The 25698-nt window shown below is 40.1% G+C and overlaps 1 protein-coding gene across 2 annotated transcripts in view; it reads left to right on the top strand.

Moving 5' to 3' along the window:
- Positions 1–1239: 1239 nt before the first annotated feature.
- Positions 1240–25698, top strand: part of LOC114682213 (zinc finger protein 883-like) — a 38227-nt gene continuing 13768 nt past the window's right edge. The window contains exons 1-3 of one of the 2 annotated variants that reach the window (XM_028856016.2): positions 1240–1375; positions 2782–2927; positions 25468–25594. In XM_028856016.2, coding sequence (XP_028711849.1) covers positions 1324–1375; positions 2782–2927; positions 25468–25594 — 325 coding nt within the window. In that variant the 5' untranslated portion in view covers positions 1240–1323. The remainder of the gene's footprint in view (positions 1376–2781; positions 2928–25467; positions 25595–25698) is intronic. The other variant, XM_028856017.2, reaches the window with a different exon arrangement.

The following is a 25698-nucleotide window of genomic DNA, read 5'->3' as shown; positions in this document are numbered from 1 at the left end:
TTCCTTGGATTTTAGGAGAAATACCGATAGGAATTCATTCCCTCCCCTCTGGGATACCAGGCCCTACTTCCTGAGAAAGTCACAGCTCCCAAAAGGATATTGTGGCTCTTCTAAACTTAGACAAGCTGGAGGCTTAAAACATTTGCTAAGTTGTGAGGTTTTGTTTTGTTTGTCCCAATAGTACATAAAAGTCACCAGTTTTAGCCGGGCGGTGGTGGCGCATGCCTTTAATCCCAGCACTCGGGAGGCAGAAGCAGGCAGATCTTTGTGAGTTCGAGGCCAGCATGGTCTACAGAGCAAGATCCAGGAAAAGCGCAAAGCTACACAGATAAACCCTGTCTTGAAAAAAAAAAAAAAAAAAGTCACCAGTATTACACTGATCAGATTATTAAAATATTTTAGGTGCCTTGGGTTGTTACCATCAATTTCACATGTTATATTTGTTTATTTTGAAACAGGGTCCTCATATGCATTTGCATTCCAAGATGGTATGAAACTCATCTTGTAACCAAGCTGCACTTGAGATTGCAATTTCCCTGCCTTTTCCTTGCAGGTTCTAAAAGTACATACAGGCATGTGCCAACAACATTGATTTTGCCTGTTTCTTTTCTATTTTTAATCTGAATACAAAAAAGAAAAAAGAAAACACCTTTACATTAGACATCTCTTCCCATTTTGAAGGCCAAGTTAATGAGAACACTTTGGAAACTTTAGAAGGGTTTTGAAAACTGGTATCTTCTTCCCGTTTGTGACTAGTACACATATACACGTATTTAACTCATAATCTTATATGACTTTCTTATATACTTATATATCTTTATATACTTATATATATATATTTAATATATATAATTAAATGCAAGTGTGACCTGTGGCCCAGAGAGGACTCTAGCTGGCTAAAAGCACAGTGTAAGGACTTGAGGGAACTTAGCAGAGGCTGAAATCTGCTAAATTTGCAACAGGTCTCATGGCAGCAGGCCAAGTCCCTACCCCATAGCCGGAGGGAACCAAGCAGCAAGCCTCCCACAGAGATGACTGAAGTCCAACCACGGAGACCTGACAGGAGCCAGGGTCCCCAACAGCTGCATCTGAGAACCTGTCGTCCTGGGCTCCAGCAGCTGTACGTGGGCGCCAACTACTGTCACTCAGCGGGCAGGACCTGAAACCCTGTCCAATCAGAAGCCGTGGCTGAGGCGTGTCCAATCAGACACACAGACGGAGGGCGGGGGCGGGCTCTGCGGGTCGCCCGGCCTTTGTCTGGGACCCTCCATCTTGGGCTCAGGGAGGCTCCTGCGCAGTCTTGGTAGCGCCGTGACGCGGTGGATGCAGGGCAATGGTAGGAAGACGCCGCCGGCGTCCCCAAGAAATGGACATGGTGAGTGTACGTGTGGCGCCCGCAGGTGGCGGTGCGCGAGCGGGAGCGCCGTGGCCGAGCGGGGTCTGCGGTGAGGCCGCGCGCTGCGTCCCCTGGGGGCTGCCCGAGCCCGCGGCGTCCTGTCCCTCCTGAGTCAGCGACTGCAGCCGTCTCTGGGTAGCTCTGTGCCGCCTGCCCGTTTGCTCCGGATCAGGTGTGGCGAGGACTTGGTGGATCATCAGGGGATCTCTCAATGTGACGTTGGTTCACGGAAGGAGCTGTGTATGTTCCCTCCATGGCCCACCTAGTCCCTGGACTTTACAGGTGTGTGGGAAGCAGGAGCTCAAAGCCAGAACCTAGGCCAGCTCCCTGAAGTCTGATTCTATCTTCTTAAAATTCCACATCCCCGCCCACACTCCTAAACACTCTTAACTTCCCCTTGCACCGTTTGTGCGCCCCTGAGCTTCCCACAGGTGCTCCCCCAGAGGGGCTGCACTGAAAGCCTCCCGTTTGTTCCTCATAGTATAATTTCCTTATGATACATCTCAAACACATTTTTTTTCAAAAAAAAAAATGTTTTGTTTTCTTCCAGGTACCAAAGAAATGGACTTTAACATTTTTTTTAATTAAAGTGTGTGTATGTGTGTGTGTATGTGTGTGTGTATGTATGTGCACCAAATGAGGGCAGTGCCAGAAGCGGGCGTGTGAATCCCTGAACTGGAGTTACAGCCGGTTGTGAGGCTGCCTAATGTGGATGCTGAGAACCAAGCCCCAGGTCCTCTGGAAGAACAGCAACTGCTCTTAACTGCTGAGCTGTCTCTCTAGTCCCAAGGATGTTTGCCTGTGAACATTTCAGGAGAAGAATCACTTGAGTCCTTGTTACACAAAGACTGTTCCTTTTGTCCTTTAAAAAAAAAAAAAAAACCTCTAGGCCAGGACAGCTTCTGAGAATGCCTTTATGTTCCCTTCCATTTGGGAATTGTCAGAGTCCTCATCCCCCCTCATGTCTTTTCCAGTTGGTAAGTTTCAGAACTGCCTGACACCAAGTTCTTGTGATTGTCAAGTCAACACTGAGTAGACCTGAAATGTGGGGCGAGCTGTGGGAGAGTGTGTAGGAAGTGCCAAAGTCCCATCAGGCTGCCAAGAGGTCCACTGTTTTATTTGCTGCTGGGTGTGTGTGTGTGTGTGTGTGTGTGTGTGTGTGTGTGTGTGTGTGTGTTCTATTAATAGTAATGCTATTTTCATATGGTTGTGTTGATATGTCTTTCTATTGATCTTAACAGTCCAATCCTTTCATCCATGTATATCCATCGATGGATGATATTTATATTTATAGGACCCTTGGACTTTGTTAATCACAGTAATCGAGTTATAAGCTGCATGTTAGTGTCATGTAATGATAGCCAATCTTACTGCTCTTATTCTAGGGTACTGGGTCCTCTCCTCCTCTAGGAGGCTTTCTGAGGTGTGGGGGTGCAGCCTCTCAGGGAGCACCTGGATGCCCTGCTACTGGAAGGAATGTCCTGGTATACTGTCATCTAAAAGGAACTTCAGTTGTTTCCATGTCTGGTCTGTGAGTGTGACTAATGCTACAGCAATCGTGGGAATGATGCCATTTCTTTGGCAATTTGTTGTTCCTTTGAATACATAACCAATATTATATGTTTGGATTATATCGTAGTTCTGCTTAGTTCTTTGGAATGAAACACAGAATAATTTATATTCTCATTAGCATTGTACTAGGATTCCTCTTTTACCATGTCCATGTCTTTTCGAACACTTGTTGTCTGGCATGGTTTTGATACTATTTACTCTGTACTGAAGCTACAGGAGGTCTGCTGTTTGGAGTAGCCAGTCCCTGTTGGGATTCAGGGAGTCACCACTGAAAGAGTGTTCACAACCTCTTCTGTGGTGACAGGTGACTTTTAACTCTTCATTAATGGTGAGAGTTGAGGGCCAATGATGTACTTGTGTGTCCATCTTAAAAGGTCAGTTTTTCCTGTGATTCATGGCCATTTGCACAGGCCCAGTCCCCTCTGCTTCGAGAGTTCTGAGACTTAGAATTAATTCCTTGAAGCGGAATACATTAAAACCAAGACACTTGGTATGTATTAAAACTCATCCCAGGAGGTGGACCTTGTAGATGGGGTGAGCTGGGGTGAGGGTGGGGAGCTTAGAAAGTGCTGAGCACCCATTCTGGATGCCAGAGTTTTTACTCTTTTGTTATTTTTTTCCTACTAGTTAACAGTGTTTTTTTTTTTTAATATGACTGGATTGATATGTGCTTTTATGTTGCTCTTAATACAGACCTCATGTCCATATAAATCTATCAGTGGATCTTACTTATATTGGGATGCCTTGGAGTTTGTTGTTACAGTATTTGAGTTACATAATGTGTGTTAGTATTATTTAATAATAGCCCATAATTGACCAATCTAGGCCCCCTGCATCTGGGTGACAGTTGTGTAGCTTGGTCTTTTGTGGGGCCCTGTCCCTGATGCATAAGCTGCCTCTTTGGAACCTATTCCCTATGGTGGGATGCCTTGTTCAGCCTTGATGCAGGGAGGAGGAACTTGGTCCTGCAGCAACTTGATATGCCATGTTTTGTGGATTCCCAAGGGAGACCTTACCCCATCTGAATGGAGGTAGAAGGGAGGTTGGGGGAGGGAACATGAAGAAAGGAGGGAGGGGAAACTGTAACTGGTATGAAAAATAAAGGAAAAAAAAAAGAATACAGAGATGAAATAAAAAAATACAAGAAATAATAATAGCCCATAATTACTGCTCTTATTCTAAGTTATTTCATGTATACTGTGGATACACACATGTACACAAACATATATATTTTTATATGCATATATTGAACCTTCCAGAAAAGTTCCAGGGTTTTGTGATTCTTTTCCTTCTATTAAAAATAAACCATGTTGAAATTCTGATAGGATCATATTATTAATTAATTTAGGAGAAAAGGTTATGTTTATAAATTTTTCAACACAAACAGTATATGTAACTTGGTTTTATTTATTTATTTATATGTGCCTCTGAATTTTTATTTTCTCATAAGTTCTGCCTATTTCCTTTATGAATTTTATGTCCAAGTGAAATATGACAGGCATATAGTATCTGTGCAGAACTTAGTCTGTACTTCATTGTTAACTACACATAAAAGGCCTTGAGTGTGATTGTCACCTAGGCCACATAATTATTTGTCACTTCCTGATTGTGTCTCCTCTTGTCTCCACTCCCGGGATTTCAGCTCTTGTGTTATTATTTCTGTGTCTCCGGTGTTATCATGACATACATTTATACCTGTAACAGAAAATATTTTGTCTCTTTCATGGCTGCTTTCTCCAAAGGAATATCAACTTACACTTCATTGTGAGTTTATGTACAGTTGTTTCATGTGTTCATCAATACTATTCGTCTATCTTGTTATTTTGTTTTATGTTTTTTCTCATTTCTAAGTGTGCTCTGTATTTTTATGATGATTGAACATGTACATACTTCCTATATAAAACAGCTTTTCAAATCCCTTGCCTACTTTTCTTCCTAGGTCTCTATCTTTGCCTTCCTTATTAATAAGTGATTAGATGTGTGTGAGGCAGTTGGTTTCTCCCACTGTGCCACTTCATTTTTTAACCCTTTGTTTTATTTGATGAATACAATTATTTCAGTGCAGTTTAAATTATGAATTTTAAAATATAGCTTTGTGTATATTTGAAGAGCAATCACTCTATCTCCCATAACACCTTCTGAATGTCTTAGTATGCTTTTAGATTTATAAACTAAATAGTTGTAAATGATTTCTTACTATTGATGAGTTCCTCTATAAATGAGGAAAGGGTGTGCAAACATCTGTAACCATACAGTTGCCCCAGTGTTCCTATAGTTTTCATTGGAAAGAGAGTATTTTCCTATTGTTGTGCAGTCCAGTCTCTGTCGTCTATGAATCTAAAAGGCAAGGATTTTTTTAAGGACTCTGTCTTCATTTCCACAGTTGTATTTATTCTTCTCATTGCCAAGTTCATGCTATATAGCTTTATAATACATAGACATGTGATACATCAAGATGTTATGTTCACAGTAGATTCATACATGATAGCAGCTGTAACATGTAACCGAGGTTTGTATAAGTTTATTTGGTAATGTTTGCAGAATGTCAGAATCACTAAGAACACATCTCATAGGGTGTCTCCACTATGATGTGAGATATAAGTTCAGATATGTAACACAAATGAACATGTAATTTTTCCTTATTGAAGTTACCTGGAATTGCTGATATTCTTTGTGATACGTTCCTTTTCAATACCTCTTTTTTTTTCTTTATTTTGGAATTTTTTTTTAGTCTCCCTGCAACCGTTTTTGAAAATTTCATTTACTTACCTATTTTGTGTGTATGAGTGAGTGAGTGAGCCTGAGACAGAGACTATATGGAGACCAGAGGACAGCATTCAGGAGTCAGTTCTCTCCTTCCATTATGTAGGTCTTGGGAATCGAACTGAGGTCATCAGCCCTGGTGTCAAGCCTTTTATCTCTACTAGTTAAGCCATTTTGTCAGCTTCATCTTTTTTTAAACAAAATATTTATTTTCTCAGTTATTGAGATCATAGATTAGGTAATGAATTCTTAGTCTCATTATTGTTTTACCTAATATTGATTTTTGTCTAATGAATGCCATGCACTTTTTTTTTTTTTTTTTTTTTTTTTTGGTTTTTCGAGACAGGGTTTCTCTGTGTAGCTTTGTGCCTTTCCTGGAACTCACTCTGTAGCCCAGGCTGGCCTCGAACTCTCAGAGATCTGCCTGCCTCTGCCTCCCGAGTGCTGGGATTAAAGGCGTGCACCACCACCACCCAGCCTATGCACTTCATTTTGAACACCAGGATTTGACACATCTTCTTGAAGTTTATTGGCTTATAATTGACATGAGTTGCATATATTTTTGTTTACTAACATGCTTACATTCATAGCACCTATACCACAGCCAGCAGAATTAACATACCCATGATCCCATTGTGTTTTATAGTGTCCTTATACAATCCTTCCTTTATGTTTTCCTCCATCATATTTTGTGTAATAAACATTTCCTTGAACAAAAGAAAAATGTGACAAATATCAAAATTATATAGCTCAGTGAAGTATCATATTAGGGACATGTAATTACTTTGTACATGTAATTAATTACATGTAATTATTGACATGACCTCCTGTGTCAAAAATAGATACCTTTTGTAACCAGTAAAATGTTCAGAATGCGTTAATTTAGCAGACCACTGGCTCCCACCACCCCAAAGCTAACTACAGATAGCATTCTCAGCCGATGCCAGAAGTTTGCCCACTTTGCTTCAACCCATTGTGTTGATTTACATGAGGAATGCCCCCCACAAGCTCATGTATTTGAACATTTGTTCCACAGTCGGTGGTACTGTTTGGGGATGTTATGGAACCTCTAGGAGATACAGCATTGCTAGAGGAAGTACATCACTGGGCAGGCCTTGAGGACTTAAAGCCTTGCCCCAATTCCTACTCTCCCTCTCTGCTTCCTGTGCATGGATGAAAATGTAATCAACCACTTTCTTGCTCCTGCCACCATGCCATGCCTTCCCCATCATGATGGACTCTTACTTTTTTTAAACCATAAGCCAAAATAAACTCTTCCTTACATTGCTTTTGGTCATGGTATTTTATCATAGCAGCAGAGAAGTAACTAATACAGCCACTTACAACCTGATAACTATACCACTCTATTGAGTAATGCCTTGTTTTATGACTTTGTTTTGTGACTATAAAGGTTCATGTTGCCAGGCATGGTGGCGCATATCTTTAATCCCAGCACTCGGGAGGCAGAGGCAGGCGGATCTCTGTGAGTTAGAGGCCAGCCTGGTCTACAGAGTGAGTTTCAGGAAAGGTGCAAAGCTACACAAAGAAACCCTGTCTCGAAAAAACAAAACAAACAAAACAAAACAAAAAAGGTTCATGTAACCACTTCCACCTAAATCCATGTTGCTAGGCCACAACCACTAATATTTGACTTGAAATAAAGTGCATTTTATTCCCTTTGAATGAGAACTATTTTGTGGACACTCCTATGCACAAAGCCCACATATTACCTGATTGTCCCTGCTCCCTTTGTCTCTCCAGAGTTTGGGAAGCTGTGGGCATGTGGACATTCATCTGAAGAGGGCACCAGGTCCCAAGACACCATTCATACAAAATCATAGGTCCCAGAACCATACTACAAATAGACAGGAGCCAGTGGATGAGTGGACAGCTGTGAAATTGGGCTCTAGACAAGTGGTGGCCCAGGGTGGTAAGTGCTAGCTAGTTATGTGGGTTTCAATAGCTTATACATCTACACTTCTGGACTTCCTGGCCCAAATTCATCATGTCCTGCCTTCAGTTGCCCTGATAACCTCCCTATGGCTGCCATATAAGTTATAGTGCAGAAGATGATATTGCATAGCCATTGAAGTTTGTAAGGCTCATAGCATGTGTCTATCACAAACTATACCACAATTCACACATATCCATGTGCTTTAACCCAGTAGCCCCTTTTACCTCCACCTCTTTTCTTTCAGCAAAGCACCTGATTGGACAGCTCAATTATTCCCATTCCTGTAGAATGCAGGGAAGAAGGTCAGTCTACAGGCAGATTCACCTTCCTTTTGTGGATTGTAAGTAGCTCCTGCCAGCCACATTTCCATGTAAACAGAACCTGAAGTTGACCCCACTGTCTTCCTACATCTCCTTCTGAACATGAGGATTCAAGCGTGTACAGAGAATTCCACACTTTGTACTATTGCATTATTGTCATGACATCACTGAGTGATAGGAACTTTTTGTGTTAGCATTATAAGAGCTACCATAATATTGTGTGGGTTGTTGACTAAAATGCTGTTAACACATGACAATACTCTTGATTGGCAGGGTAAAGTATCATAAAAATATGTTCCAAGCATGATATTGTAGCCTTTATTGCATCCACCAGTACAATAGCTACAAAACCTAAAACCTTTCTTTTCTTCTTTGTATCCTTATGAAAGCTAGGCCACTGGTGAATTTTAATATGGAGTCATAAGGAATGATTATGCAAAAACAAATGTTACAACCTCATCTACATTAATTAAATTCAAGCTAAAAAATTATTTCCAACTGTAGATTATGTTAAACCATTAGAGATCTGTTTGTGATTATAATGGTTAGTCTTGCTTGCTAACTTGATGGGATGTAGAAGACAAACTTCTGGGTATGTGTAGGAGAGTCTTTAACTGAGAGAGCTGTTTAACTGAGATTGGAAGATCCACCCAGAAGGTGAGCAGCACTATTTTATAGGCTGAGGTCCCAGACTGAATAAAAAAGGGGAAAGTTAGCACACCAGTATCTATTTCACTGGGCTTCCTGACTTAGACATATTGTGACCAGCCACCTCATACCCCTGCTGCCATACTTTCCCTGTAATATGGTCTGTACACTCAAATTGTGAGGCAAAAGAAACTTCCTTAAGTTGACTTGCCATGTATTTTATCATAGTAATGCTAAAAGTAACCAATACAGAAAATTGGTAACAGGAGTGGGAACACTGTTTCCAGAAATCTGAGTATATGGCTATTACATCCTCTGAACTGCTTGTGATAGAGACATTGAAGAAGGCTTACAGACTAGGAAAGTTTTAGAATCCCCTAAGCAGAGCTTAGTGGAGCATTTGCTGAGAGAAATGTGGACTGTGGAGACCTGGCTCATGAGGTTTCAGAAGGGAATAAGGATTTTGCCAGGAACTAGGCTGGAGGTCATTCATATTACATTCTCCCTAAGTATCTAGCCTCATTCTGTCCATGTGATGAGAACTTGCATGAATCTTGATTCACATGTAATGGGCCAGTCTAGTAAGATGGCTCAGCAGGTAAAGATGCATGCTACGAAGTCTGATGGCCTGAATTTGATCCCTGGGACTCACATGGTGGAAGAAGGGACCAGCTCCCAGCACTTCTCTTCTTACATGGTACATTCGCACCCTTCCTCCTTGCATATAACTGCATAAATAAATGTAATTTAAAATTTTTAAATGGTGGATTAATTTGTTTTGTGGGGTAAGTTTCAACACAGTATCATATTCAGGTTGTGCCATGGTTACTGCTCACTGCTGTTATCCAGATGTACAGGGAGAATGGTCAACAAGTGCACCAGAGAGAGGTGTGAAAAACTGTGCAGCAAGGTGCTAACTTAAAACAAACATGTAGATCAGTGGGATAGAATAGAGGACCCAGAAATAAACCCACATGGCTACAGGCATCTAACCTTTGATAAAGAGTTCTTTAAAAATACACTGGAGCAAATACAACCCTCTTTAACAGATGGTACAGGCAAACTACCCACATGTATATAGCAGAATGAAACTACGTCTATAATATCACCCGGTACCCCCCAAAAAGAACCAGTTAAGAATGAATCCAATACCTTAATGTAAAACATGAAATGAGAAGACACTTGAAGATATAGTTACAGACATTCTGAAAATGTCTCTGGTTGCTCAGAAAATAAAAACTTGAGAATTGTCCAAAGGATTGAATTAGATAAGAACTGCACAACAAAAGAAACAGTTGTGGGGTAAGATACAGCCTACAAATGAAATAAGCCTTTTTTAACTCTACATCTGACAGGACTAATGTCTAGAACATATAAGGAACACAGAGCCAGTGAGATGGCCCAACGGTAAAGGCACTTGCACAAAAGACTGATGACCTGAGTTTAACCTTCAGAATCCACATAAAGGTAGAAGGAAGAATCAATTCCACAGAGTTGTTCTCTGAACTCCATACATGGACCCTGGCACATGCGTGCATCCCTGCCCTAAACATACACACACACGCACACGTAGCTCAAAGTCCTCTGCTACATAGTAAGTACAAAGCCAACATGCCTGAATGAGACTCAGAAAAAGCAGCAACTACAACAAAAAGAACAGCCAGATACACAAATGCTAAACAATTAATAAATGGGCAAATGAAATAGACAGTTCTCGGTGTCACAGGTCTTTAATCCCAGCACTTGGGAGGCAGAAGCAGATGGGTCCCTGTGAGTTTGAGGCCAGCCTGGTCTACATAATGAGTTCTAGGACAGCCAGAGTTATGAAAAGAGACCCTATCTCAAAAAAAAAAAAAATCTCAAGAGAAGAAATACAAATGGTCAGTAAATATATAAAGAATATTGAACATCCTTAAGCCATTGGGGAAGTGCTGTGACATTCCATCTCACCCCAGTTAGACTGCCATTGAGAAAACAGATAAATGTTGGTGAAGATGAAAGTGCAGGGCAGGGACATTATACACTATTTGTGGGAATGCAAATTCATACAGCCAGTGGAAATCAGTGTGGAGAGTCTTCAAAATACTTTAAGTAGTCCTGTCACCCAGACATACCACCACTGGATATATGTCCAAAGATACTTATGTGTCTGTTTAGTGCAGTATTATTCAACCTAGACAACTTACGGAATTAGCCTAGATTTCAAACAGGTGACTGGATGAAAAAGAATGTGTATATTTTCAAATACAAAGGACAAAATTAAGTCATTTCTTTCAGGGAAATGGATGGAACTGTATATCATCCTAAGTGAAATAAGTTAGACTCAGACAAATACTACATTTTCTCACTATGGATCCTAAATTTAGAATCCTATATGTACATATATGATGTGAGAGTAGCAGCAAGACTGCAGAAACAAAGCAGAAGAGTGGCGGAGGGAGAAATGAGATGGCAGGGTGCATATGATCAAATTATATGATATGCTTGCATTAAGATGTCTGTGAAACCTATCACCATGCACAATAAATGTACGTCAACATTTTTAATTAAAGTCACTTTAATTTTTTTATTTGCTGACTTAGTGGTTGTTTTAGTCACTGTTTTATTGATGTGAAAAGACACCATGACCAAGGCAACTCATAAAAGCAAGCATTTAATTGGGGCTCACTTCCAGTTTCAGAGGTTTAGTCCATTATCATCATGTTAGGAAGCATGGCAGCATGCAGGCAGGCATGGTGCTGGAGAATAGCTGAGAGTTCTACCAGACCCACGGGCAGCAGGAAGAGTGAGCCACTGGGCCTGGCTTGGGCTTTTGAAACCTCAGTGCCCACCCCTAGTGGCACACTTCCTCCAACAAGGCCACACCTATTCCAACAAGGCCACAGCTCCTAATCCTTCTCAAGTAGTGTCACTCCCTGATGATGAAGAGTTCAAATATAAGCCTATGGGGGCCATACTTACTCAAACCCCCACAGTGGTTGTGCATAAGCACACACAAACATCCAACAGTACACATGTGGAAGTCAGGTCACTTTTGGTGATCAAATCTCACCTCTCATTCTGTGGGTTCTGGGGTTGGAACTACAGTAGTGAGACTTAGTGGCAGGTGCCTTCATTCACTGAACCATCTCCATGGCCCACTGTCGTCACTCCAGAGGTGGTGGGACCAGGGAGAATGGAGCCGATGAATGAGGCAGACTAAAGTCTCATGCAATAGCCAACTTTATTTAGAATGTCAGACAATATATACTTTGAGAATTAAGAAAGGTCATATGCTGGACTAGACCCTGTGCATATGGCAGACAGTTATGTAGCTGGGTCTGTTTGAGGGGCTCCTGGCAGTGTGATCAGGATCTACCCATGGTGGTGCATGAGCCGGCTTTCTGGATCCCATTAGCTATGGCTGGACACCTTGCTCACCCCTGATAAAGCAGGGAGGGGCTTGGACCTGCCTCAACTGAACATACCAGGCTTAGCTGTCCCCCGTGGGAGAACTTACTCTGTTGGAGGAAGGATAAGGAGTAAGTGGGGAAGGTGAGGGAGGAGCAGGAGGAGGGATGAGAGGGGGATCTGTGGTTGGTATGTAAAATAAATAAACCAACAAAAATGGGGGGGGGGAAGGTCATATGAGTAAAGAGCACATGATTCAAGCTGTAAGCATTCTGAATAACAATAGTAAGTGGCAATGGGTACTCTGAAGCAAGCCCACTCCAATCTGCTACACCTGGGAAGGCAGGAAAACACATTCCCTGAACAATCCCATGTTTTGAAGAAACTTAAGTCACAAGACTCTTGTTCTGTTTTCTTGGAGTGTTCTCACAAGCACTCAGAATTCTCTTCACACAGCTCCATTCCTGGACCATGTTCCAACAGCCTACCTTTAAAACTTTTATAAAGTGGTCTGGAGAAATAGCTCACTTTAAGAACACTTGCTGCTCTTGAAAAGAACCTGGATTTAGTTCCCAGCACCCACATGATGGCTCACGACCATCTGTGATTCCAGCAATAGGCTTGTATGTGGCACACTTAAATACAAACACCCATATATGTAATTTAATTTTTTTAATGTTTCTGTTGTTTTGAAACGGGGTCTCTGTGTAATCCTGGAACATTGCTATCATGCAGACCAAGTGAGCCTCAAGACAGAGATCCACCTTCATCTAACCCCTAAGTGCTGAGAGGAAACATCTTTTTAAAAAAATAGTAAATCAATAAAGTTACATGTCTGCCTTAAATTTTATTTTATTTGCATCAGATATTATAAATATATAATTCATGAGCTGATATGACCTTATGTGCAAAGTTAAATGCAAATCTCCAATGGTGGGCTAGATTCTCCCACAGAAAGCTCTGCCTTAAAATACCTACAGATGAGAACTTATTATTCTGGTTTCATTCACTAGTGGGTTGGTGCCATCCTCTAAGGTATGCATGCATGCCCTGTGAACACGTGTTTAGGTTACCCCAAACTCCACATCCCTGTGTAGTAACAGTTTTATGTAGCTTTTTCTATTTAAAGACACTTTAAAGCACATGGTAGAAACATCCTGTAGGCAGGTTATCACAAAGCAAAGAATCTCTGTTATGGCCCTCAGATGCTGTGTGATGACATTCTTTGCTTTTGTGTTGGTAGGGCATAAGAGGAAGGAGGGTAAGGGGAGGAGGCTGTAACTGATACACATGGACCTCTCAGGAGTGGATTAGTCACAATGTCAGGGTCTGTAGTGGAGTCCCTTCCAGGCTCCTTTGGCTGTATGTAAGACATCTCTGACCATCTGACTTCTCTCATAAAGTAAGCCTAATTGTACTGCAGTGTGTTCAAGGCTGCCACGAAACAGCCACTGCTGTAGTTTCTCTAATCTATATTGTAACCAGACCATATTGTAGGAAAATAAAGGTGCTTTCTCTTTAGCTTATACAGGTCAAGTTGTTTTTGCTGGTTAAGTATGTAGCCAGTTGGAGATTTCAATGGGATTGATGGAGTATTCTAATAGAGATCTAAGGACAAGGAGGGTAGGTCATTAAAAGTCTAAAACTTTATGGGGTGATCTTTATCCATAACTAAGCCTCAAGATGCCAGACCTCTCTGGATCTTAGATGGACATAGTACCTTTTCCTTAGAGTGACCTCTTCCAGTTATGTAATGTCTCCAAACATGAGAGTGACAGTCTGTCCTTAGAAGTGCTATATCCCCTGCAGATGATTGTGAGCCACCATGTGGGTGCTGGGAACCAAACACAGGTCCTCTGAAAGAGCAGTCAGTGCTCTCACCTGCTGAGCCATCTCTCCAGCCCCACTGCATTGATGTGAAATTCCAGCAAAGCACTAGGGTTTCCTCCTCAGTGCACCAGTGTCCTCTCAAAGGCTATTTTTGTCTGACAGTGTTTTGATCATAGCAATGACCACTGTGTTCAGGCTGCAGGCATTCCACAATGTGTTCTGGGATGTGTGTACTTTAGAGCCAGGCTGTGAAGTAGGCACTGGAAAAGTAAAATGTTCCTCAGGGAATAAATGGAGATCTGTACCTTTCCCATCAATCCCTGTGTTCATGCTAGAGATTTGAGGCTATAGATGTACTGTATGTCACTTAGGACATTTGTTTTCCTGGGATCCAGCATTATTTGCACATGTCCAGATGCCTTTGCTCCCAGATCTTGAAGATTTGGCATATATTCCCTCAAATACAATGTGTTAAAGTTGAGACATTCAGTGCATAGCAAATTCCATATTGGAGGAACCAGAGGACCTGGGAGATGTCAATGTTGTGGGCAGTGGCGGGGGGGCCTCAGGATATGCAGAGTTCCCAGGTAAGCTGCCAGAGGCCTATTGATCTTTTCTGGATTAACTCTCTGGGGCAGGTTGTATAAAAGCTTAGCTATCAGCTCATGAATTAGCAGGCTGCACTAATCCATTTCCAGGGATAAACTGGGTCTCCTATGCCCTGATCCCAGGGGCTGAAGTCAAGGGGAGTACTTATAAACCCATACAAACCCATGAGTTCATTCTATGGACTAGGTAGATTCATGCTTGCCTAGATCTGTGCCCTCCCAGTGTGAGATGAATTAATATCCACCCATATAAGACTATAGAGATAGGGTACCACATGCATGCAAGATTTCCAAATCTTCCACTGGCAATTATTTGTTAAGATCATTTCTCAATGACATGGTATGTTGCCAAAGGTGACATGCCCAGGTGTGCCTCTACTTTCCCTACCCATTTGATAGGGACTATTTCCACAAATTCTTAGTACACAGAAGTCTGTCAACTCATTTATGCCTTAAAGAGACTTGAAACATCTACATGTTCATTCAGATTGTTTATGGATGGAGTAAGGATGCATGACATTGTACCTTCTGGTCATACACTGTACCATAGTCTTATACTACCAGCCCCAACATCTGCCTTTTCATTGTTCCTTCTTTTCATGTTTAATTTAATTTTTATATACTGTTACTGTCTCTGTGTGTGTGTATGTGTGTGTGTGTGTGTGTGTGTGTGTGTGTGTGTGTGTGTGTGTAAGAGAAAGAGAGACAGACAGACAGGGAAGAGAGGGAAAGAGAGACAGACAGACAGCGAGATGAGAGAGAGAGAGAGAGAGAGAGAGAGAGAGAGAGAGAGAGAGAGAGAGCTGGGATGTGTGTTGTACATGTACATAAATGTTCAAATATGCATACACATGTGGAAGCCAGAAATAGACACTAGGTGTCTTTCTCTATCACTCTCCATTTTGTTTTCCAGAGAGACCATCTCTCACTGAACTAAAAGCTCACTATTTCACTTAGGCTGGCTGGCCAGCAAGTTCTCAGGATCCATCATGCTTTGTCCTCCATCCCAGGGCTGGGATTGCAGATATATACATCCATGCCAAGCTTTTTATGTAGGCTAGGTAATTCAGGCTCAGGTCCACACAGAAAATGTTTTACACACTGCACATCTCCCCAACCCCTATTGCTATTTTTTAAAGATTATTTTATGTATATGAATATCTTGTTATGGTTTCTATTGCTGCGACAAAACACCATTGTAGATGTAACCAACCATCTTTATTAAATAAGAAACATAGAACCAATGCAAAGAAGAAAGCCAAGAGATCAGAGCTAAGAGCCTTACCCGTCTGCTGCAGCTAGCCTCTTAAGCCAAGAGACCTACTTCCTGTGTTTTTGTCTTTATGTAGACTTTCTGTTCTGCCTTCTCATTGGTTGTAAACCCAACCACATGACTGCCTCATCACTGCCTGCCTGTACAGACCTCCAGGTCTTCTGTGGTTGGTATTGAGATTAAAGGCATGTGTCTCCAATGCTGGCTGTATCCTTGAATACACAGAGATCTACCTAGCTCTGCCTACCAAGTGCTGGGATTAAAGGCATGCACCACCACCGCCCAGCTTTTGCTATGGTTCTAATAGCTCTGGCCCCTGGGCAACTTTATTTATTAACACACAAATCACATTTTAGTACAAATAAAATATCACTATATTTCCCCTTTTCTATTTTAATAAAAAGGAAAAAGGTTATAACTAACATAAGAAAAACTATATACAAAAGTACAATAACTATATACAATATATACAAGTAATAAATACCTAAACAATGTCTAGTCCATTTGTATTTGACAAATTCAGAGAAAATAATTCCATTATCTATCCTAATTTGGTAAGTCCAAAATGTATCTAATTCACTTTCTATCCTAATTAATCTTCAACTATAACTAACTAATCTTCAACTCCCTCAGAGATCCAAGAAGGAAAATAATATTACCTAATAAAAAATAAAAACAGGAAGTGCATGCAAGCAGCTTCCAAAAAAATTCTGAGTTGACAGAAACAGCCAGCTGCCTGGACAGTCACCTGAGGTTTCTCCACAGTGTTGGGGCATCATCTTCAGCCTATAGGCTTAGTGTATCTGACAGACTCATTTGTGAAGTACAATGTACACAAGGTCAATAGTTTGACCTCACACTGGATGAGTGCAGTCCATGTACCAGAAACACCTAAATTCCACTAGTGTCCTGTCATGATTCAGTATTTTAAATTCTGGAAATTATTGATTTTTTTTTAATTCAGCTGTCCATTCTTCTTGGCTGTGTATATGTGGCTTCATCTCAGCATCCCGTTCTTCTTCACATCCCTCTATTAAATGCCAGTCTACTATTGAGAGGCGTGAGCTTAGTTACTCTTCAAGAATAACTGTTTCAGCTGCTGTTCCATTGCACATCAGAAGTCATCAGCCCACTGCATATTCAGCTGCCTTCAAACAAAAGGGCACTGTATCTTTTCCAGATTGCGAAGGCCACTTCAGGGATGGTGCCATATTGTCCTGGCCTCAGAAGATGCCTTTTGATAAAGCCATAACCATACTTGTTTTGGCAAGAATCAGTAGTCCTTTGTTTCTTGTCCTGTCTGTCCTGTTTGTCAGCAGTTGATTTGAGGATACTTTGTTGTCCAGTGGCTAACTTTTGCCATAATGAAAGTTAACTCCATATGCATTTTCTTCAATGCCCATATTTTCTCTGAAGCAGATTGGTACTGCCAGGAGCCCACATGTCTCATAGTCATAACAAAAAAGAAAAATTTTCTAAGTTATTAAAACATTTTAAATGCCATATTCTGTAGATCTCTGAAGGGTTTGAAGATGACCTGTCTATCTAAAATATATCTGCTCAATTTTTAAAACATACCTAATATGACTACAAGTTCTATTATAATATCTAACTACTAACTTTCATTTCTTTATATCCTAATAGTTGGTAATAATAACATTCAAGGGTCAGAAAATTGCATTACATTGTTAAATGAACGGTATAAGTACAATTAGAAATATACATATAGCATTTTCTAACAATATCAATTTCAATATATATAAATTGTATACAATATAAAACAATCAAATCCAATGTAAAGTATTTAAAACTAGTATTTGTCTTTTTCTTTTCTTTTTACTTTAAAAAAAAAACAAGAATCTTAAATCTAATCTCCTTTGCTTAGCCTTTTTCCTAACCCTAGAAAACAACTTGTAACCAACCCTCCTAAACAATGAAAATTATTCCAGATCCAAAACCCATTAAAAAGACCAAAAAAACCACCCGCCCCACACCACCTCTTTGAAAATGTGGGTGTAGTAGTCTTAAAATCGCTTCCTGCTGGGTATGGGCGAAGGTATTTTTATCCTGAAAGAAAAATTTTAGGTTAATTGTCAAATTCTAGGAAAGGTAACTATATCCTTCCTTATCCAGTCTGTGTATAATGCCAAAGTTCAGGGTTTATCTCAAGTCCTTATTCAAGTAGTCTTTGAGACTGGATCATCTCAGCTAGTCATCTCAACATTGCTCTGAGCACTTTGTAGTTCAATGTTGATCTGTAGATGATGTTTGTCAGATTAATGATATTATTATTGCCCACATGGAATTGTTGTTGTTGTGGGGCCCCATCTTCTTCCTTGAGACTTCAGTTGATGTTAGGCCTGGCCATGATTTCCTGCAGAAAACTGATAAAGGATTCGAACACAAAGACATATGTATGCTGTTAATTGAAGGCTTTTTTTCTTTCTAGAATAAGTTAGTACTCTATATGACCATTCATATCTTAACAAAGTTTAAAATGTGTGCGTGTGTGTGTGTGTGTGTATATATATATATATATATATATATATATATCTTGTAAATTTTGATATAAAATTCATACTTAAAGAAAAATTTAAAGAATCAGAATAGAATCAAAGAGTTGAGATTAGTAATAGAATAGTCCCTTAATTAATTTGGTTTTTCTCCTGTCCCATAGCAAAAGATGGCTCTTTTCTTCTGGCATGATACAGGGAGTTTGCATTTTCCTTTTAACAACATGTTTGAGTTTAAAGAAGGAGAGAGCCATTCTCCAACTCCAAAGTCAGCTTTAAATTTTAAATGAACTGGGACTACTAGAAGACCAATAGTGTTAAATTTCTTTAGAGAAGAGCAGAAACAAACATTTAGGAAGACTTATAAAATTTTTTAGATGATATACCCATACCCCATTTCACTCTGTTTCCAGGGATAGATGATTTGTCCCTTTTCTTCAGTTGTCTCATTCATCCTGTGTTCTTCAGATTCCTTAGCCTTCATTCCCCTAAAAGACAAAAACAAAAACCTTTCCCCAAGACTAATTTTGGGGATGTTCCTTTTTGGCAAGTTATTATCTGATTAAATGAAAAGGCATTTGTTAGGGTATAAGTTAGTTTAAATTGGATGTTCATGCTGGTTGATGAACTATTACCTCCTCTAATTAAGAGGTCTCTCTTGTTCAAATCGAACCTTTATCAATTTTGATGGTGCCCACAGCTTATCTTCTCCTGTAGAAACAAAAGCAAAACCTCATCCCCAACGAAACACATATTCTGGTTTCCATTCTGAGGTTAGCACATCCTTAAAGTATATAGGCTGATTTAATTCTGTAGTCTTTTCTATTATTCAATGTCTCTCTGCAGCTGTTGTTCCTTTCTCATTGGCATTAAGAAAATTCAAAGTAAATAGAGCATTATGCAGTCTATTTCTGGGGGTTTTCGTTACCCCTTTCTGTTTATTTAGCATATCCTTTAGAGTTCTGTTTGATCTTTCTATAACTGCTTGACCTGTAGGATTATGTGGTATGCCTGTAATATGCTTTATATTGTAGTAAGGAAAAAACTGTTTCATTTTAACAGAGACATATGATGGAGCATTGTCAGTTTTGATTTGTGCAGGTATACCCATGATGGCCATAACTTCTAGCAAATGCGTGACTACAGAATCAGCTTTTTCAGAACTCAAAGCAGTTGCCCATTGAAATCCTGAATAAGTATCAATGGTATGGTGTACATATTTCAATTTTCCAAATTCTGCAAAGTGAAACATGTGCACCTGCCAGATTTCATTCCTCTGAGTATCCTTTGGGTTACATCCTGCTTATAATGGTGTTTGACTATAGAAGGAACAAGTAGGGCATTTCTTTACTATTTCTTTGGCTTGTTGCCAGGTTATGGAAAAATCCTTTGTTAAACCTTTACTATTGACATGATTTTTTTATGAAATTCCGAGGCCTCCATCATATTTCCTATCAATAATTTATCAATCTCATCATTGCCTTGTGCTAGAGGGCCTGGCAGACCAGTATGGGATTGGATGTGAGTTATATATAAAGGGTGACTCCTTTTCCTGACTGTATCTTGCAATTGAATAAATAGTGAAGTTAATTCTGAAGCATCAGGGATAAATTCTGCAGTCTCAATATGTAATACTACTCTTTCAGCATACTGAGAGTCAGTTACTATGTTGAGAGGTTCTGAAAAATCCATTAATACCAACAGAATAGCATACAATTCTGATTTTTGAACTGAATTATACGGACTTTGAACCACTTTACTTAAATTTTCTGATTTGTAACCTGCCTTTCCTTGTTTGTTGGCATCTGTATAAAATGTACGAACTCCAGATATGGGTTTTCCCCCCGTACAATTCGAGGCAAGATCCAATCAGCTCTCTTTATAAGATCAATTCTATCGCTTTTGGATATTTGCTGTTAATTTCTCCCAAAAAATTACTGCAAGCTCTTTGCCAAGGTTCACTTTCTGTCCATAATTTTTCAATGTCCTCCTTAGTTAAAGGTACGACAATTTCTGCTGGGTCTATTCCTGCTAATTGACGAAGTCTCAATTTTTCTTTCCAAATCAAGTCAGAGATTTTTTTCCACATAAGTTTTTAATTTTTTATTTGGTTTATTTGGTAAAAAATATCCATTCCAATATAATATCTTCCCTCTGCATTAATATTCCTATAGGAGAATGCCTAGAAGGTAAAATAAACAAAATGCAATCTAGCTTTGGATCAATATAATCCACATGCCCTTCATGTACTTTCTTTTCTACTAAGACCAATTCTTTCTCAGCTTCAGGTGATAATTCCCTTGGACTATTTAAGTCCTTGTCACCTTCTAAGGTTTTGAACAAATTATTCAGTTCATCATTTTTTACCCCAACAATAGTTTATAGATGAGAAATGTCTCCAAATAATCTTTGAAAGTCATTAAGAATCTGTAGTCAATCTCTCTTAATTTGCACCTTTTAGGGTCTAATTTTTTGTAGCTCTATTTTATATCCTAAATAATTAATAGAATCTCCTCTTTGTATCTTTTCAGGATCAATTTGTAATCCCCAACAAGGCACATTTTTCTTTACTTCTTCAAACATTCTTTCTAAAGTATCTGCATTTGAGTCAGCTAGTAAAATACCATCCTTATAATGACATATTATAGATTTGAGAAATTTTTTACGTATCACTTCCAATGGCTGTTGTAGAAAATATTGGCACAGAGGTGGGCTATTCAACATTTCCTGTAGGAGGACCCTCCATTGAAATCTTTTAACCGGTTGAGAATTATTATAAGTAAGCACTGTGAAAGCAAATCTTTCTCTGTCTTTTTCTTGTAAGGGTATTGAAAAGAAACAGTCTTTTAAATCAATAACTATGAGAGGCCATCCTTTTTGGTAACAGAGTAGGCCAAGGAATTCCAGATTGTAGAGAGCCCATTGGCTGACTTTCTTTGTTAATTGCTCTAAGGTCTGTTACCATTCTACAATTACCAGATTTCTTTTTAATAACAAATACAGGAGAATTCCAAGGGCTGGTTGATTCTTCAATATGCTGAGCATTTAACTGTTTTTCTACCAGCTCTTCTAAAGCCTAGAGTTTCTCTGTTGTTAAAGGCCATTGCTGAACCCATACAGGCTTCTCTGTTAACCATTTTAAAGGTAGAGCTGTTGGTGTCTTTGGGAGATCATCAGTTGTTGTGCCCTGTTCTTGTACAATCTGGATGGCTGGTGACTACTCATTAGAATAATACCTTCTAATATTTCTCTCAGAAACATATGTTAGTTTATGATTTGTTTCTGAGGTTGGAGGGATGTTAATCTGATTATTCCATTGTTGCAACAAGTCTTGACCCCACAGGTTCATAGCTATGTTAGCCACATTTGGTTTTAAGTTTCATCTCTGTCCTTCTGGACCTATACATTCGAGCCATCTTGCACTCTGTTTCACTCGAGATAATGTCCCAATTCCTAACAATTGAAAGTTACCTCTGAAGAGGCCAAGTTGGATGCCAAAATTCTGGTGCAATTATGGTAACGTCCATACCTGTGTCTACCAGACCAGACAACAAAACACCATTTATTTTTATTATTAATTTTGGTCTTTGTTCATTTATAAAAGTTTGCCAAAAAAATTTTCTTTATGTTTTTTCCTGAATTTTCTATTCTCTCTATTTCATCATCCTGACCAGCATGATTTAATTCAATAGGCATTTGGTTATTTAGTTGCTTTGAGTAGGGGTTTCCTCTACAACTTCAGGAAAGGTTTGAACTGGATTTGCTATGGGGGCCTGCCTGAGGCCCCTCTGGGAGTTTCCCAAAGCCTGAGGCAAAGGATTACCTTGCCTGTCCCTTGTTGATCTACATTCGGTGGTCTAGTGTTTTCCCTTACCATATCTTCTGCATACACCAGAAAGAAGGGGCATTCTGATGCCAGTGTTCTTTGAAGAAACATTGTTTCTAGGAATGACCTGTTTACAGTCCCTTTTCAAATGTCCTTGCTTTCCACATCCAAAACATCTAACATTTCTCAAACCTTTTGAAATTGCTTCTCCTACCCACATATCATCATGGTCATAAGCCTCAACATTAACTGAGTCTCTAATCCAATCTTCCAAGGGTGCAGATCTTGCCTTTAATGGCCTGATTATTCTCTTGCATGCTGCATTTGCATTCTCAAAAGCCAAAGATTCGATTATTATCTGACTGGCTTCTGAATTGAGGACCATTCTCTTTACTGCTGAAGTCAATCTTTGTAAGAAATCTGTGAAAGATTCTTTTGGGCCCTGTATAACCTTTGTAAATGACTCAGTTTTTTTTTCCTGGTTCCTCAACTCTGTCCCATGCATTCAAGGCTGCTGTTCGACATAGAATTAGGGTTTGGACATCATATAAACATTGTGTTTGTACTGAAGCATATTGGCCTTCTCCAATAAACTGATCCTGGCAGACTTGTAGTCCTTTATCCCTCCATTGTTTTTCTATATTTTTAGCCTCCTCCTTGAACCACTTTTGCCACTGGAGCTTTTGCCCGGGTTCCAGAATAGCCTGTGCCAGCTCCGGCCAGTCCTGTGGCAGAATCCTATTACAAGTTGACCAGGTGTTTAACATTTGCTTTACATATGGGGAATGCATGCCATAAGATGCTATTGCCTCCTTAAATCTTCATAAGTCTAACATTTCAATTGGAATCCAAGTATTTTGTCCATTCTCTTCACCAGGTAGCTGCTGTACAGCTACCAGATAAATTAAGGATGATTGTGTGAAAACAGGCTTTCTTTCTGTAACCTTATGATCCAATTTTGAAACAACTTCACTGTTAATTTCTTCTGTCTGAATTTGAATTTCTCTATAATTCATTTTTACAGGTTTAACAGGTTTTTCTAAAACTGTTATCCTGGCACTTAAATTGACTATCTTTTTAAATAGTAAAATGAGGATAAGGAAAGTAATAAAGTGCATAATTCAATCAATATTAATCTTCTCATATAGTTGTTCCATTGTCAGACTGCCTAAAATTTCAAACAAAGCCCAATTTTCTTCCAATGTACACATAAAACCCATTTTTTTAATGTGGAAAAAAATCTCTTTTAAATAGTTTCCTTTAAAATATTTGGTATCTTAATTGACTTACAAAGTCTGCGTGGAACAGTAGAAATCTGAGGGAATTTCAAAACAGCCACCTAGTGTCCAAGGTGTGAATCCAGAGAGAGAGAGAGAGAGAGAGAGAGAGAGACAGAGAAGAGAGAGAGAAAGCTGGAAAAGCATACCAGCCGTTTCCACTTGAGCCGAGTCAAGCTTCTGGCTCTAGCTCCACCACGTGCGGCTTTACAGTAGCTGCAGGCCTGATTGTTGTAGCACAGCTTAAGTAGTAGCAACAGCTGCATGTAACCGCTTGGGGCTACGGTCTGTCTGGCCTGAGACCAAGCTGACCTGGGCCCAAGCTAGGGAGCCAGGCAGCCCAGGCTAGAAACTGGACCTGCCACCAAGCCAAGCCAAGTGGTTTTTAATGGATTCTTGTCATGTTGGGAGCCAAATGTAGATGTAACCAACCATCTTATTAAATAAGAAACACAGAACCAATGCAAAGAAGAAAGCCAAGAGATCAGAGCTAAGAGCCTTACCCGTCTGCTGCAGCTAGCCTCTTAAGCCAAGAGACCTACTTCCTGTGTTTTTGTCTTTATATAGACTTTCTGTTCTGCCTTCTCATTGGTTGTAAACCCAACCAACATGACTGCCTCATCACTGCCTGTCTGTACAGACCTCCAGGTCTTCTGTGGTTGGTATTGAGATTAAAGGCATGTGTCTCCAATGCTGGCTGTATCCTTGAACACACAGAGATCTACCTAGCTCTGCCTACCAAGTGCTGGGATTAAAGGCATGCACCACCACCGCCCAGCTTTTGCTATGGCTCTAATAGCTCTGACCCCTGGGCAACTTTATTTATTAACATACAAATCACATTTTAGTACAAATAAAATATCACTATACACCATGACCAAAGAAACTTGGAGAGGAAAGTGTTTATTTGTTTACACTCCATATCACTGTCTATCATTGAAGGAAGTCAGGACAGGAACTAAAGCAGGGCTGGGATCTGGAGGCAGGAGCTGATGCGGAGGCCATGGAGGGGTGCTGCTTACTGGCTTTCTCCTCAAAGCTTGCTCTGCCTGCTTTCTTATAGAACCCAGGATCCACCAGCCCAGGGATGGCATCACTTACAATGGTCTCGGTCCTCCCCCATTGATCTCTAATTAAGAAAATGTCTTATAGGTCTGCCTACAACCCAATTTTTTTTCTTGCTTGCTTGATTTTGTTGTTGTTGTTGTTGTTGTTATTTGAGACAGTTGAGATAGGTTTTCTCTGTGTAGCCCTTGCTGACCTGGAAACTTACTCCACAGACCAGGCTAGCCTTGAACTCACTGAGTCTGTCTCTGCTGGGATTAAAGGTGTGAACCACCACCACCATCCAATTTTTGTTGTTTTGTTTTGTTTGGGTGTTTTTGGTTTTTTAAGACAGGGTTTCTCTGTGTAACCTTGACTGTCCTGGAAGACCAGGCTGGCCTTGAACTCACAGAAATCCATTTTCTTGAGGTTCCCTACTCTCAGGTGACACTTTTGGTGTCAAGTTGACATAAAACTATCCAGCACAGTTAGTGTTTTACCTACATGCATTTATGTGCCCCGTGTACATGACTGGTGCCCCACAGAGGTCAGAAGAGGGTGTCAGCTCCCCCAGAACTGGACTTACAGACAGTCGTGAGCTGCCATGCGGGTGCTGTGAATTGAGCCTGGGTCCTCTGGAAGAGCAGCCAGCACTCTCAACAGCTCAGCCATCCCTCAGTCACCCCTCTAGTGCCTCCATTACTTTAATTCTATTAAAAAAGCAATAAAACTTTTCATCCATAGATTTTGTTTGTATTGTGATTCCTAGGAAACTAATTTTTTTAATCCATGAATTGACCCAAGGTAGGGTGTTTATATTCAGTTTTCTTTATCATATGAAATAGAATATAAGTCAAGCTGTATCTTCTATTAAACACTAACAAGACAGTAGTGTGGTGTGGTGTGGTATGGTGTGGTGTGCGTGCGTGCGTGCGTGTGTGTGTGTGTGTGTGTGTGTGTGTGTGTGTGTATATGAGAGAGAGAAATACACGAGCTCTGATTTTGTGTTCTCAAGGCTAAGGACTTGGGTTGACCAGAAGTGTGTCATTACAGGGGTTGGTATCATTTGAGGATGTGGCTGTGGACTTCACCTGGCAGGAGTGGCAGGAACTGGATGCTGCTCAGAGGACCCTCTACAGGGATGTGATGCTGGAGAACTACAGGAGCCTGGTGTGGTTGGGTGAGTCTCACTCCTCTGGAACTCTCAGCAGTAATTGCTTTCTTCTTTGTTGATAAGTTAATAATATCTGTTCATACTCATCAGTAGTATACATTTTCAACTGC

The sequence above is a fragment of the Peromyscus leucopus genome, chromosome 23, assembly GCF_004664715.2.
Source record: "Peromyscus leucopus breed LL Stock chromosome 23, UCI_PerLeu_2.1, whole genome shotgun sequence".
In the NCBI taxonomy this organism is placed as follows: Eukaryota; Metazoa; Chordata; class Mammalia; order Rodentia; family Cricetidae; genus Peromyscus; species Peromyscus leucopus.
The sequence above is the reverse complement of the archived record's forward strand: the minus strand, read 5'-3'. Positions and strand labels throughout refer to the sequence as shown.